Genomic DNA, 12,790 nt, shown 5'->3' on the forward strand with positions numbered 1-12,790 from the left:
GTACTATAGATATATAAGCTTCTAGGAAAATAAGATTAGTAATCTACTCTATATTTTTTTTAAATACTACTTCTAGTACTCTCTTTTCTTCTTTAAGTCCTTAAGAGACTTCTTTTATACTGATATATAGCCTCTTAAGAGTATTAATATTTAATTTAAAGATAATAAGTATTTCTTTTCTTTAATTATAATTATTATTATAAGAATCTAGATATTATAATTAAAGATTATATTAACTTAAGTAATCTTATTATTATATTCTAAAGTTAATTTAATATTAAATAGAAATAATATATTTAAAAGAAGATCTTTAATAGCTTCTCTCTTTAATATTATAAATAAGTATATTAACTAAGGCTTTTTTACTAACTAGATAATATCTATAGTTTCTTTTATATATTAGACTACTAATCTATAATAAGTATATAAAATTAAAGTAATAGAAATTATAATTAGATTAACTCTCTTTATAAGTTTCTAGAAGTAAGAGCTAACTTTAATACTACTATTTAAAATTATTATTATTAGAGTTAACTACTTAGCTTTAAGTCTATATTAATCTAGCTAATAATCTAATATAACTTAGCTTTTAAAGCTTATTAATCATCTCTTTTTACTAATTAATATTTAATAGATTTAATATATCTAGATATATTAAGAAGATATTAAAAATACTCTTTTAATTAGAAGATATAATCTCTTTAATTATTAATAGTTATAAAGATAGATTAATACTTTTCTAGCTAATTAAAGTTTAATATAATATTTTCTATCTTATTAATTATAATAATCTTCTTAATATTTTAAAAGATATTCTTTAATTAATTAATAAGAGTAAATCTTAATATAGGGTTTAAAGATACTAACTACTTAATAGAAGTCTTTATTTAAAGGTTTTATATAGTCTTAACTAAAGTATTAAGTAACTTTTAATTATCTTCTTACTTTTAATATAATAATAAAATATATATAGATTTCTTAGAAGTCTACTCTTATATTTATATTAATAATAATATTCTTTTCTTAAAGATTTATCTAAATAGAATATTATTATTTAGATTAGTAATAGAAATTAACTTTCTATTATTTCTATACTTCTACTTATTAAGATAATAAGTCTTAAACTTATTTAAATCTATAATAAGATTAATCTCTATATATATCTAAGTATTCTAAGAAGTTATATAATATTTCTCTTTATATTAAAACTAATTAGAATTATAATAGATCTTAAAGACTTCTTCTTTTCTATTATTAAGTATAATAATATTAAAGTTAAAAGAGTAAGCTCTAGAAGTCTTTTAAATATCTAGAAGTCTTTTAATAGACTAAATATATCTATCTATATTAGCTCTATTAGAAATATCTAGATAATATCTATATATTTATATAATTATTCTATTATTATTAAGTTATTTAAAACTCTTTTTAATATTTAAAATATTTAGAAACTTTTAGTACTAGCTCTATAATATTAATAATAGCTTTTTATTATATTAATATTATATAAAGATTAATTTTAAAAGTAGATGTTAATTACTATTTCTAAGTATAATAATCTTCTTCTTAAAATAAAAAGAAGTAAGATCTATATTATAATTAGTTTTAAAAATATTATAGATAATAAATTAATATCTATACTTATTATAATAATAAGACTAACTAGCTAAAGACCCTTAAATATTAGTCTTAATATTAAGAAATAAGAGGAATCTCTAATAGTTCTTTACTTTCTTATCTTTAAACTTAATATAGTTATCTTTATTTTAATCTAAATTAATCTCTATCTTCTTTAATAATATATTAAGATTAATATATATAGTCTTATACTTACTCTTTATATTCTTAAAATAAAGTTATATAATATATAGTAATAATAAATTAGATTTATAACTCTTCTAGTTACTTTATTAGATTCTTAATCTTAAGTACTTAGCTTAAATAGATAATAGAGACTTTCTTATATATTATTTTCTTAGATATAAAGAATAGCTTTTTTAATTTCTTAGTCTTTAGTATTACTATCTCTTCTTTAATATCTTTAGATTTAAATTTTAATTTAAACTTATTCTTAGTCTAATTAAAATTATCCTATTTCTATAATTAATAATATTAATATAATTATTTATTTTATCCTTCTTTCTCTATATTTTTTAAAGATACTTCTTATTTAAGATATTTTAAAGTATCTTACTTATTTTCTTAATAGAAGTCTATTTAATATTCTTAAGAGACTAATTAATATAAAGATAATACTAACTCTATAGTTATTTTAATAACTTCTAAAAGAAATATAATATATTAGTAATATTACTTAATAATCTTCTAGAAATAATTATTAGATTATAAAACTTAAGAATTTAAATTAGAAGTTTATTAATTATAATTAGTTTCTTCTTATATTATTAATATTAATAATAAGTCTTATTATTTAATAGTTATCTCTTATATTAAGCTAAGAAGAGCTTCTTAATCTTCTTTTTAAAGTAGGATTACTTTTTATTATTAAAATACTTTAAAGTAGCTTTAATAAGCTATTCTATTATTAACTAAATAGTCTTATTATAATATAATTTAAATAATAATATCTTATTCTTATTATCTTATTAAGCTATAGTAATATTATAATAATATAAGATCTTAGTTATATTATAGCCTTTAAATTATATTATCTCTTTAATAGAGATAACTTTAAAGTTCTAGCTCTATCTTTTTCTCTATAGTCTAGTATAGTTAAGATCTACTTAATTAAGTTTCTCTAACTTATATTAATCTATCTATCTATTTTATTTATTTTTAATATACCTATTAGATATAAGCTAAGTTATACTATTAATATAATATAGTTAAAAGAGATATAATAAATATAATACCTATATTTTAAAGATATTATAATAATATCTAATAATAAGAATATAATTATTATTATAGATTAATTAAGTATAATCCTCTAATTATAAAGACTCTTAAGCCTAATAGCTATTAATTATCTTTAATATAGATTTAAGATCTAGAATTAGTCCTAGACTTTTAAATCTCTTAATTAATTAAGACTTAGAATTAGTTCTAGACTTTTTAATCTCTTAACTATAATTTAGCCTATAGCTAGCTAATAAGTTAACTTATCTAAATATCTATATATATAAGTTTATAAGTCTAAATATATAAGTTATTTAATAATAATAAATATAATTAAATTATTATAATAAATAGTCTCTTAATAATAAGTAATCTATTCTATAAGTCTTAATATAATAATATACTTTAAGACTATTACTAAGAGGTTATCTTAAATATATATAAAATAATCTATTCTCTTATTACTAGCTCTCTTAAGTCTATCTCTTATACTTATCTATATTAAGACTCTTAAGTATATTCTCTATTAAATAACCCTATATCTATATATATATATACTTATATAATATTAATATATATATCTAAGACTAAAGAGATATCATCCTTTCTTATTTCTATAATATCTAATAAGAAGAATAGATAACTCTTTAATAAAGTTAAGAAGTTTATCTTTTTTAAGTTTAATTTAGATAAATTATATAAAGTTATTAGAGAAATTAATAATATTAATAATTATAGTCTTTTAAGCTTTAGATATAGTTTATTAGAGATTATTAATATTATAAAACTACTTAAGAGTCTAATTATTCTTAAAGAGATATAATCTAATAATCTAAATCTTAATTATCTCTTTAATATTAAGAAATACTAACTATAGCTAGAATATCTAAGAAAGATAATTAAGTATTTTTAGAGAAGAAAGAAGGAATAGGACTAATAGTAGTTTTACTATATTAATAGTTATTTTAATAGAATTATAAATTAAATAGAGTTAATAGAAGCTATTTAAATAACTTATATATAAGATTCTAATTAATTAATTAATCTAATATTATAGAATTATATTATAATTATAAACTCTTTAAGAGAGTTATATTAATCTATATAATAATATAGAGAGATTAATAAAAGTTATTATAAACCTCTTACTTATTAAATTAATCTTCTTTTTAAGATCTTTCTAATCTTTTACTTTTTTCTATATCTAAGAACTTTTACTTCTTAGTAAAATATAAATACTTTTAATTATACTTTATTTTAATTAAAGTAGTTTTTATTCTTTAATAATATCTATCTATCTATTTTATTTATTTTTAATATATCTATTAAATATAAGTTAAGTTATACTATTAATATAATATAATTAAAAAAGATATAATAAATATAATATCTATCTATCTATTTTATTTATTTTTAGTATACCTATTAAATATAAGCTAAGTTATACTATTAATATAATATAGTTAAAAGAGATATAATAAATATAATATCTATATTCTAAAGATATTATAATAATATCTAATAATAAGAATATAATTATTATTATAAATTAATTAAGTATAATCCTTTAATTATAAAGGCCCTTAAGTCTAATAGCTACTAACTATCTCTAATATAGGTCTAAGATCTAGAATTAATTCTAGACTTTTAAACCTCTTAATTATAGTTAAGGCCTAAAATTAGTCCTAGACTTTTTAATCTCTTAACTATAGTTCAGCCTATAGCTAGCTGATAAGTTAACTTATCTAGATATCTATATATATAAGTTTATAAGCCTAGATATATAAGCTATTTAATAATAGATATAATTAAATTATTATAATAAATAGTCTCTTAGTAATAAGTAATCCATCCTATAAGCCTTAATATAATAATAATATACTTTAAGATTACTACTAAGAGATTATCTTAAATATATATAAAATAATATATTCTTCTACTACTAACTCTCTTAAGTCTATCTTTTATATTTATTTATATTAAGACTCTTAAATATATTCTCTATTAAATAATCTAATCTATATATATATATATACTTATATAATATTAATATATATATCTAAGACTAAAGAGATATTATCCTTTCTTATTTCTATAATATCTAATAAAAAGAATAAATAACTCTTTAATAAAATTAAGAAGTTTATCTTCTCTAAGCTCTATTTAAATAGGCTTTATAATATTATTAGTAAAATTAATACTAATAATATCTATAATCTTCTAGTCTTTAGATATAAGCTTCTATAGATTATTAATATAATAGAGCTGCTTAAAAGTCTATAGATCCTTAAGAATAAAATATCTAATAATCTAAATCTTAATTAGCTCTTCTATATTAATAAATATTAGCTATAGCTAGAGTATTTAAGAAAGATAGTTAAGTGTCTTTAGAAAAGAAAGAAGGAATAGAAGTGATTTTACTATATTAATAGTTGTTTTAATAAGATTATAAATTAAATAAAGTTAATAGAAGCTACTTAAATAAAGTTATTATATATAAGATCTTAATTAATTAATTAATCTAATATTATAGATTTATACTATAGTTATAAATCCTCTAAAAGAGATTCTTTAATAATATATTAATATATTATATAGTTAATATTAATATTATTAATTATTATAGATATATAATCTATATTTATAATTATTTATAATAATTATATTTAATATTAATTATAATAGCTATTTATTCTTATTAAATAATTTATAGAGATTAAAATTCTAATATAAATATTAAAATCCTACTCTCTCTTAAAGGATTTATAACTATAGTATAATTCTATAATATTAGATTAATTAATTAATTAGAACCTTATATATAAGTTATTTAAGTAGCTTTTATCAACTCTATTTAATTTATAATCCTATTAAAACAACTATTAATATAGTAAAACCACTACTAATTCTATTCCTCCTTTCTTCTCTAAAGATATTTAACTATCTTTCTTAGATATTCTAGCTATAGCTAATATTTCTTATTATTAAAGAGATAATTAAGATTTAGATTATTAGATTATATCTCTTTAAGGATAATTAAGCTTTTAAGTAGCTCTATAATATTAATAATCTTTAATAGACTATATTTAAAGCCTAGAAGACTATAATTATTAATATTATTAATTTCTCTAATAGCTTTATATAGTTTATCTAGATTAAACTTAAAAAAGATAAACTTCTTAACTTTATTAAAGAGTTACTTATTCTTCTTATTAGATATTATAGAAATAAGAAAGAATAATATCTCTTTAATCTTAAGTATATATATTAATATTATATAAGTATATATATATATAGATATATATATAAGATTATTTAATAGAGAATATACTTAAGAGTCTTAATATAAATAAGTATAAGAGATAGACTTAAAAGAGCTAGTAATAAAAGAATAGATTATTTTATATATATTTAATATAATCTCTTAATAATAGTCTTAAAGTATATTATTATAGCTTATAGAGTAGATTACTTATTATTAAGAAACTATTTATTATAATAATTTAATTATATCTATTATTATTAAATAGCTTATATATCTAGACTTATAAACTTATATATATAGATATCTAGATAAGTTAACTTATTAGCTAGTTATAGGCTAAACTATAGTTAAGAGGTTAAAAAGTCTAGAACTAATTCTAAATCTTAACTATAGTTAAGAGGTTTAAAAATCTAGGATTAATTCTAGGTCTTAAATCTATATTAAAGATAGCTATCAGGCTTAAGGGTCTTTATAATTAGAGGACTATACTTAATTAATCTATAATAATAATTATATCCTTATTATTAGGTATTATTATAGTGTCTCTAGAATATAGGTATTATATTTATTATATCTCTTTTAACTATATTATATTAATAGTATAACTTAGCTTATATCTAATAGATATATTAAAAATAAATAAAATAGATAGATTAAAATCCTACTCTTATTATTAATAAAAAGAATAAATTAAAATAGATTATTAATAATTAAAATACTATATAGATTACTTTAGGGTTTTAAAAATAGTTATATTATAAAGATTAAACTCTAATTAGAGTTTAGAATATTATAGCTTATTATAATTAAATATACTTCTTTATAAAAAGAGTGTTATTATTCTTCTCTTCTAAATCTTATCACTAAACTAATAAGTATAGTATTTCAATAAATTTTTCAAGTTAAACAGCCTGTATATATACCTAAAAGGCCGATCTAAGTAAACTTATTTTAATAGATAGATAGATATAATATATCTAAGATCTCTTAATATAGACTCTTTACTCTTAGTATATCTCCTCTACTTCTATACTATTAGAGGATCTTTCTACTAATAACTACCCCTCTAAGCTGTTCTCCAGCCCTTTTTATTATCCTCTAATATAAGCCCTTCTTATTATGCCCTAATAAATAGTATAACTTAGCTTCTAATAGATAGACTAAGAATTAATAAAATAGATAGATAGATAGATATAAAGCATAGAGGTAGATAAGATTTTAAATACTTAAAATTACTTATGTTTTAATTTTAAGTTTGTAATATATATTATATTTAACTAGTAGTTTAACTGAGACCAGTCTTTATCCTGGCAAAGAATTCTCATTGATGAGCTAGGCAGGGTGATAAGTAGCTCATGCACCTGGGACGTCTTCCTGGCCGGCAGTATTAGGGCCCCAGCCAGTCCCCATGTTTCCTGGGCCTTGCGTACTGTGTCTGGCACTCTGGAAGGTACCCCAGGTATGTCCCAGGCAGTATCAGCACCAAAAAAGCGCCAGGTGTTGAAGGCCAGATCTGTCGGTGTTCTCGGGTCGCTTGCTAGGCCGACACGGCGAGGGTCTGAGACCGAGTCAAAAAAGGCGGTGCGCTTATTGACAAAGGCGTCATCGACACTTTGAATCGAAGCCTCAATCCTGCGGACCAGGCAACCTAGGGAGGACAAGTCTTGGCAGGCGGATGCGAGCTCTGAAGCAACTGAAGTGGTCACAGCGATAGCTGTAGCATTGCCGAAGTAGTTCTCATAGCGCGCATTTCCGTCAACCCTCTTCTTCCAGTTGACCATTGTCTGCAGCCTGGCTGGGGGGTCTGTTGCCGTCCTGGGCACATACTCGTCATCCCTCATACGAGCGCGGCTGATGTGAGCCCACGCCCAAGCCGCCAAGCATGTATAGTTTGAAGGGACCTTGGACCTTTTCATCACTTTGGCCAGGGCTCTCCGGAGACACACCAGCCTGTCATTATCGAACGTAAATATCTTCCCAGTCCTATCTATCTCGTCAATAGGCACGCCCCCCGCCGGGATGTAAGGTACTGTAGGGCCGTAGGGTTCTGGAAGGAGTGTGTACTCGGGCAAATGGGAGACGAGCTCTGCGCTGTCTGCACGGCTCAGGGTTTGCTTTGGAAAATCGAACTGCGGCATGAAAGGCGCTCTGATGGGGGTTTTCCGTGTCTGCGCTGCAAAACTCTCCAGAAATATGCGGAGACACTCGCCATCGGCTATGGAATGATGGAAGAAGACAGTGAGCATGAGTCCACCCTGGATGGCGAAGGCCTTGATCGACGCGACTGGAGCAGGGCCTTTGTCCAGGTTGTGAGGGATGGAAAATCGTGGATGAACGAAGTCTTCTGGGGGGAAGGCGGCCGACTTGAGGGTCTCATAACTGGCGAAGTCGTCTCCGAGCGCTTGCATCTCGAAGGGAATAGAGTCGCTCGGAGAGGTGCGAAGGAACACTCGTCCTCTGTCGTCATCGTTCCCTGCCAGTATTCTTCCCGCAAAATCTGGCCGTTGTTCCTTCAAGCGAGCGAGGGCAGATCTTAGGCATGAGGACGCTCTCGCCAGGTTGTCACCGTTGGCTAGAAAGGGAAAGCATAGGACGACCCGCATGTAGGAGCGCATTGAGACCTGGTCCCACACAGAAAGGGGCACCGTTTTGACGACTGCGCCAGCTGCAGGCAGAGGCGCACTTCTTGCCGATTCCGTGACCATTGTTAGTGTGCGGTTGCGATTACATGGGCACTATACAGGCCTGTTTAGCTTGGGAACACAGGCTTTGAGGGAGGGAGGGAGGGAGGCCAAGGGGTAAGCAGGCTCACCTCTGTTCCGCACGAAGCAAAATGTGGTCCCGATCGCCTTTGCTTGCTCTGCGAGGAGGCGTGACTTGCAGAACGGCGACGAGAATACCGCCCAGTGGAATGGCGGGGCGTATCTGGTGACGGGAAGAGGCACCGGCCAGTATGAGCGTTAGGCTGTTGATGCGCAGACCTCTGGGGGGTGTTGAAATCACAGATCTCCTCTCGCATGTGGGCTTGCTGGTAGCTGATGTCGGGGTCGTGAGCCACCGTGTAGGTATTTGTATATGGCTGAGCAGTGCCTGATTCTCGCATGGTGAACGAGAGGGCGTTCGCCGAAGCAAGGCAGGCGCCTCAATATATATCAGTTTGCCCCCGGGCTTGGTCCTTTGCGCGCCGAAGCTGATCCCCTTGCAGGTTCGGGTTGCTGCCCTTCTGATCCGAAAATCAAAAGAGAGGGGGGAAAGGGCGAGGAAGGGAGTCAAGTCTGGCGGCACAGATTCCAATGATGTGACGGTATGTCCCGGGTGTGAGACAAGGGCGGAGGGAAAGGAGAAGACGCAAGCTGAAGAAAGGCAGAGAGAAAGAACGAGTGTCGTGAGCGGTGACGGCTCGGCTAGGATTCGAGCCACGACATCAAATAACAGGCCGGGCCAGGTGAGGGAGGGGTGTGTAGGTGAGTCAATCGTCAGTTGTCACGCTGGACATATGAGCCGGAGCGGCGCCCTGGAAGGAATTCCACGGAGATCAGCATGCCCAATTTCAGCCCAACTGTCCCGCGTGCATGGCTGGGTACATTGAGAAATGACAGAAAGTCATGGACTCACGCATTTGCTGCCATCTGCCGCCTCTCCTGGTGCCGTCGAGCGACCCCTCCAGGGAGGCATACCAGATCTATTCAAAGGGAAAAATTGCACATCTGCTCAACCAAGAGATGCTCGTCGGGGCTGTCTTCCACGAGTGGCACGGACAAGGTTTGGTCAACCCGTCCACGCCGGGCGCTTCCGGTGCTACGCGCATGATGGGGAGGCCACATCCAAGTCAGACCCGCCTGGTGTCCAAGAGAGGCCCGTTCATTGGGCCACCGGAGACGCACAATGCAACCCCCGGCCGGGATGATGTGATGGTGTCTGCCCGATATAGAGAGAGGCCCTATCACCCGCACCGCCACTGATCTTCCGGCCTACCAAAAAAAGAATACACGGATGTGGCGCCCTGGATCCGAGGATAACGCCTACAAGCGACAATGACGAAACCGAAGCATTTGCCTGGCAGCGCGATACGATCAACTAGAGCCATCACTGTGAATCATGGGATTATACCTCATGTATTACTTCTCTTTTTGCCTGTCAATCAAAACATAGGACACCGCATGGGCTGCGAGCAGATGCACACCGCGGGATGGATTCCAACAAATCTCGAATACCGTCACCGGGCCGCTGCCATGAGCAAAGGGGCTCAAGTCTCTGCTCATGTCTGCATATCACATTGGTTGTCAGCCACATCGTCTGTTGCCCATCAAGTTGGTCTGACAACGGATGGGGCGTGCATGGGGTATGCATGTCCATCTCCATGCCTCGCCTGGCCTCATGCTTCAACGAGTCTCATAGTAGAGCCTCTCCATAGACGGTTCCGCGCGAGACTCTACCGCGTCTGCCCACAGACGCCACATGGCATGGATAGCCTGTATTCTCCGAGCACGTGGTTGATCGATGGCTGGGCGCTCACAGTCTTCCGCCAAAGTCGTTTCTTCCTCATCCACCAAGATGACACTGGAGTGAGATCCAGGCACTTGGAACAGGGATTTTGAAAGGCACTTCAAGCAGTGGCTGTCTGCTGAACCCCCATGTCTCAGCCTGATGGGGCTTCGGTTGTGGGGGACATTGGTTTGCCAAAATACCCGACTGCTCAGGCAAGGACATGCTGTAGAAGATACCCGGTGGGAAAGGCAGATTGCATGATGATCTCAATGCCGTCCGGGCCTCCCTGAGACCTTGGTCAGCTACTCTTGTGTCTCTATGACTGTATGAAGAAATATGGAGAGGCACATGCGTGATTGACCTACTCTGCTGCCCAGGCAGTACATTTTTGAGAGGCATGGTCGATTGTAGAAGAAGCCAAACGATACACTGGCTGAGCCGAAGCCCGCCTGCTATCTTTCCCACTATATTCAACTCTAGAGGCACAAGGTCCAAACTGGATATGAACGCTGCGGGCTCTGTGCGGTAGGGAAGGCCATGCGCTATCATCCTTTGCCCATCTGCACATGTCTATTGGCAATAAGTTGTCAATGGATGGCTGGATGGATGTGCGGGTGGGCATCCACGTTCAAGTTGTCTCACTTGAAAATGTCTTCTGAGACTTGACCAGTCTTGTATACCTGCCTGTACTGGATGGCACCACTAGGGGCTTTTTGCGACGCGGGACGGCATAAGGATTGTATAGGTACATCCATCATATGTGAAGCGGGCGAGTGCTTGCGGGTCCCCTTCCATAGACTGTGGGTGTGCAGGACTTTCATGCCTGTGACCTGCCAGACTGCTTGTCAACTTATCACAATATCGAGGCAAGTTGTAGGTAACTAGATGGACGGTGGTTGAATCTACCGGGGAGGCAAACGAGGCGCGTTCATGGGGGTTGTCCTTATTCAAGTGTAATACAAGTAGCGAGATGATGGCAGCCTCACCGTTCGCCTGGGTCACTGCCGTACCATTGCGGCCAAGGATAGCAAAAGACGAGCGGGGGAGATAGGGAAGAAGGAATGCTTGGAATGCTTGCCGAACTTCTGAGAAGTGAGGACCTCGCCGTGTCCCCAAGATCCCTCCCCAAGCACAAGTACAAGTAGGGAAGTGAAGTCAGATTTGCACAAGATCACCCCTACTCACCACGTCATTCGCCCGGGGCTGGGCGGCCTGCTTCCATGCTTCCAGCGCCGGGTTACCTACTCCGAGCCTGCTTTGACGGGGTTGGCATGGGTAAAGTACTTGTACAGGTACACGTACAAGCAACTACGGTCTGTCACAACCTGGAGTAGAATGGAACGCAGCAGCACCACCAGGCTGGCCCGCGATACGCAAATCGGTACCTCGTCGCCGGTTCTCATCTTTGCTCGGACACAGAGCATCCCCTACAGAGTACAAGTACTCTGTGACTATTCGTCGGGTGCGCACCAGTTGAGATGGACAGTCCGCGCACAGTCTCTCTTTTTTTTTTTTCTCCGGACGCCGCATTGCGGAGATTGCTAGGGCTAGATGTAACAGGGGCAGGGGAAACATGCATGCAGAGGGGGCGCGAGAAACAGAGTCACACTCGCTATTGTCGTGCAGTTGGCTATTATGTAGCTGTAGGTAGGCAAGGTATTAGGGCGTATGCCTACAGACAGGTCCCGATATCCGCGGTGGTCACCCTCCTTGGCCCTTGGCCCCTCCTCCTCCATCTCTCTCTCTCTCTCTCTCTCTCTCTCTCTCGCTCTCCCCTCCATGATCTGTGTCTGAGATGGACAGGGATAGCAGATGGTACCACGGGTCTGTTAGTGGGTGGTGGAGCGGAGCCAGTGGGCCTGGGCTGGAGAGCAGCAGCATGTCAATGTGCGCGGTTCTGGCTCCCGGAACCTGCATAAAAGCCCAACGGTCTAAACAGTTTGACACACGCCGTCTCTAGACCACCGCGCACCAAGTACATACCGAGTACGGAGTAGGGACGGAGGGGGTTTAGCCAAGTGGTTAGCTGAAGTGTGGGTTGGCCTGAAGTGAGGGAGCATGAACAACGGCATCTGGCTGGTCGGAAGTTGCTTTTGATCGTATTCATGGCTGTGATTGATCCCCTTTTGCTTTCCTCCTCTCTCCACTCCCCATCTCTCTCTCTCTCACACACACACA

At 33.0% G+C, this 12,790-nt stretch overlaps 1 protein-coding gene across 1 annotated transcript; it reads right to left on the reverse strand.

Annotated features, from left to right (window-relative positions):
• Window positions 1-7,401: 7,401 nt before the first annotated feature.
• E0L32_012217 (uncharacterized protein) lies at window positions 7,402-8,829 on the reverse strand (the record flags this gene model as incomplete). The annotated part of the gene is made up of 1 exon (XM_031135033.1): window positions 7,402-8,829. One exon carries the CDS (start codon window positions 8,827-8,829, stop codon window positions 7,402-7,404), a length of 1,428 nt encoding a protein of 475 aa, XP_030999014.1.
• Between the last annotated feature and the right edge of the window lie 3,961 nt (window positions 8,830-12,790).

The sequence above is a fragment of the Thyridium curvatum genome (genome assembly GCF_004353045.1).
Source record: "Thyridium curvatum strain D216 chromosome Unknown NODE_145_length_43136_cov_74.769606, whole genome shotgun sequence".
In the NCBI taxonomy this organism is placed as follows: domain Eukaryota; kingdom Fungi; phylum Ascomycota; class Sordariomycetes; order Thyridiales; family Thyridiaceae; genus Thyridium; species Thyridium curvatum.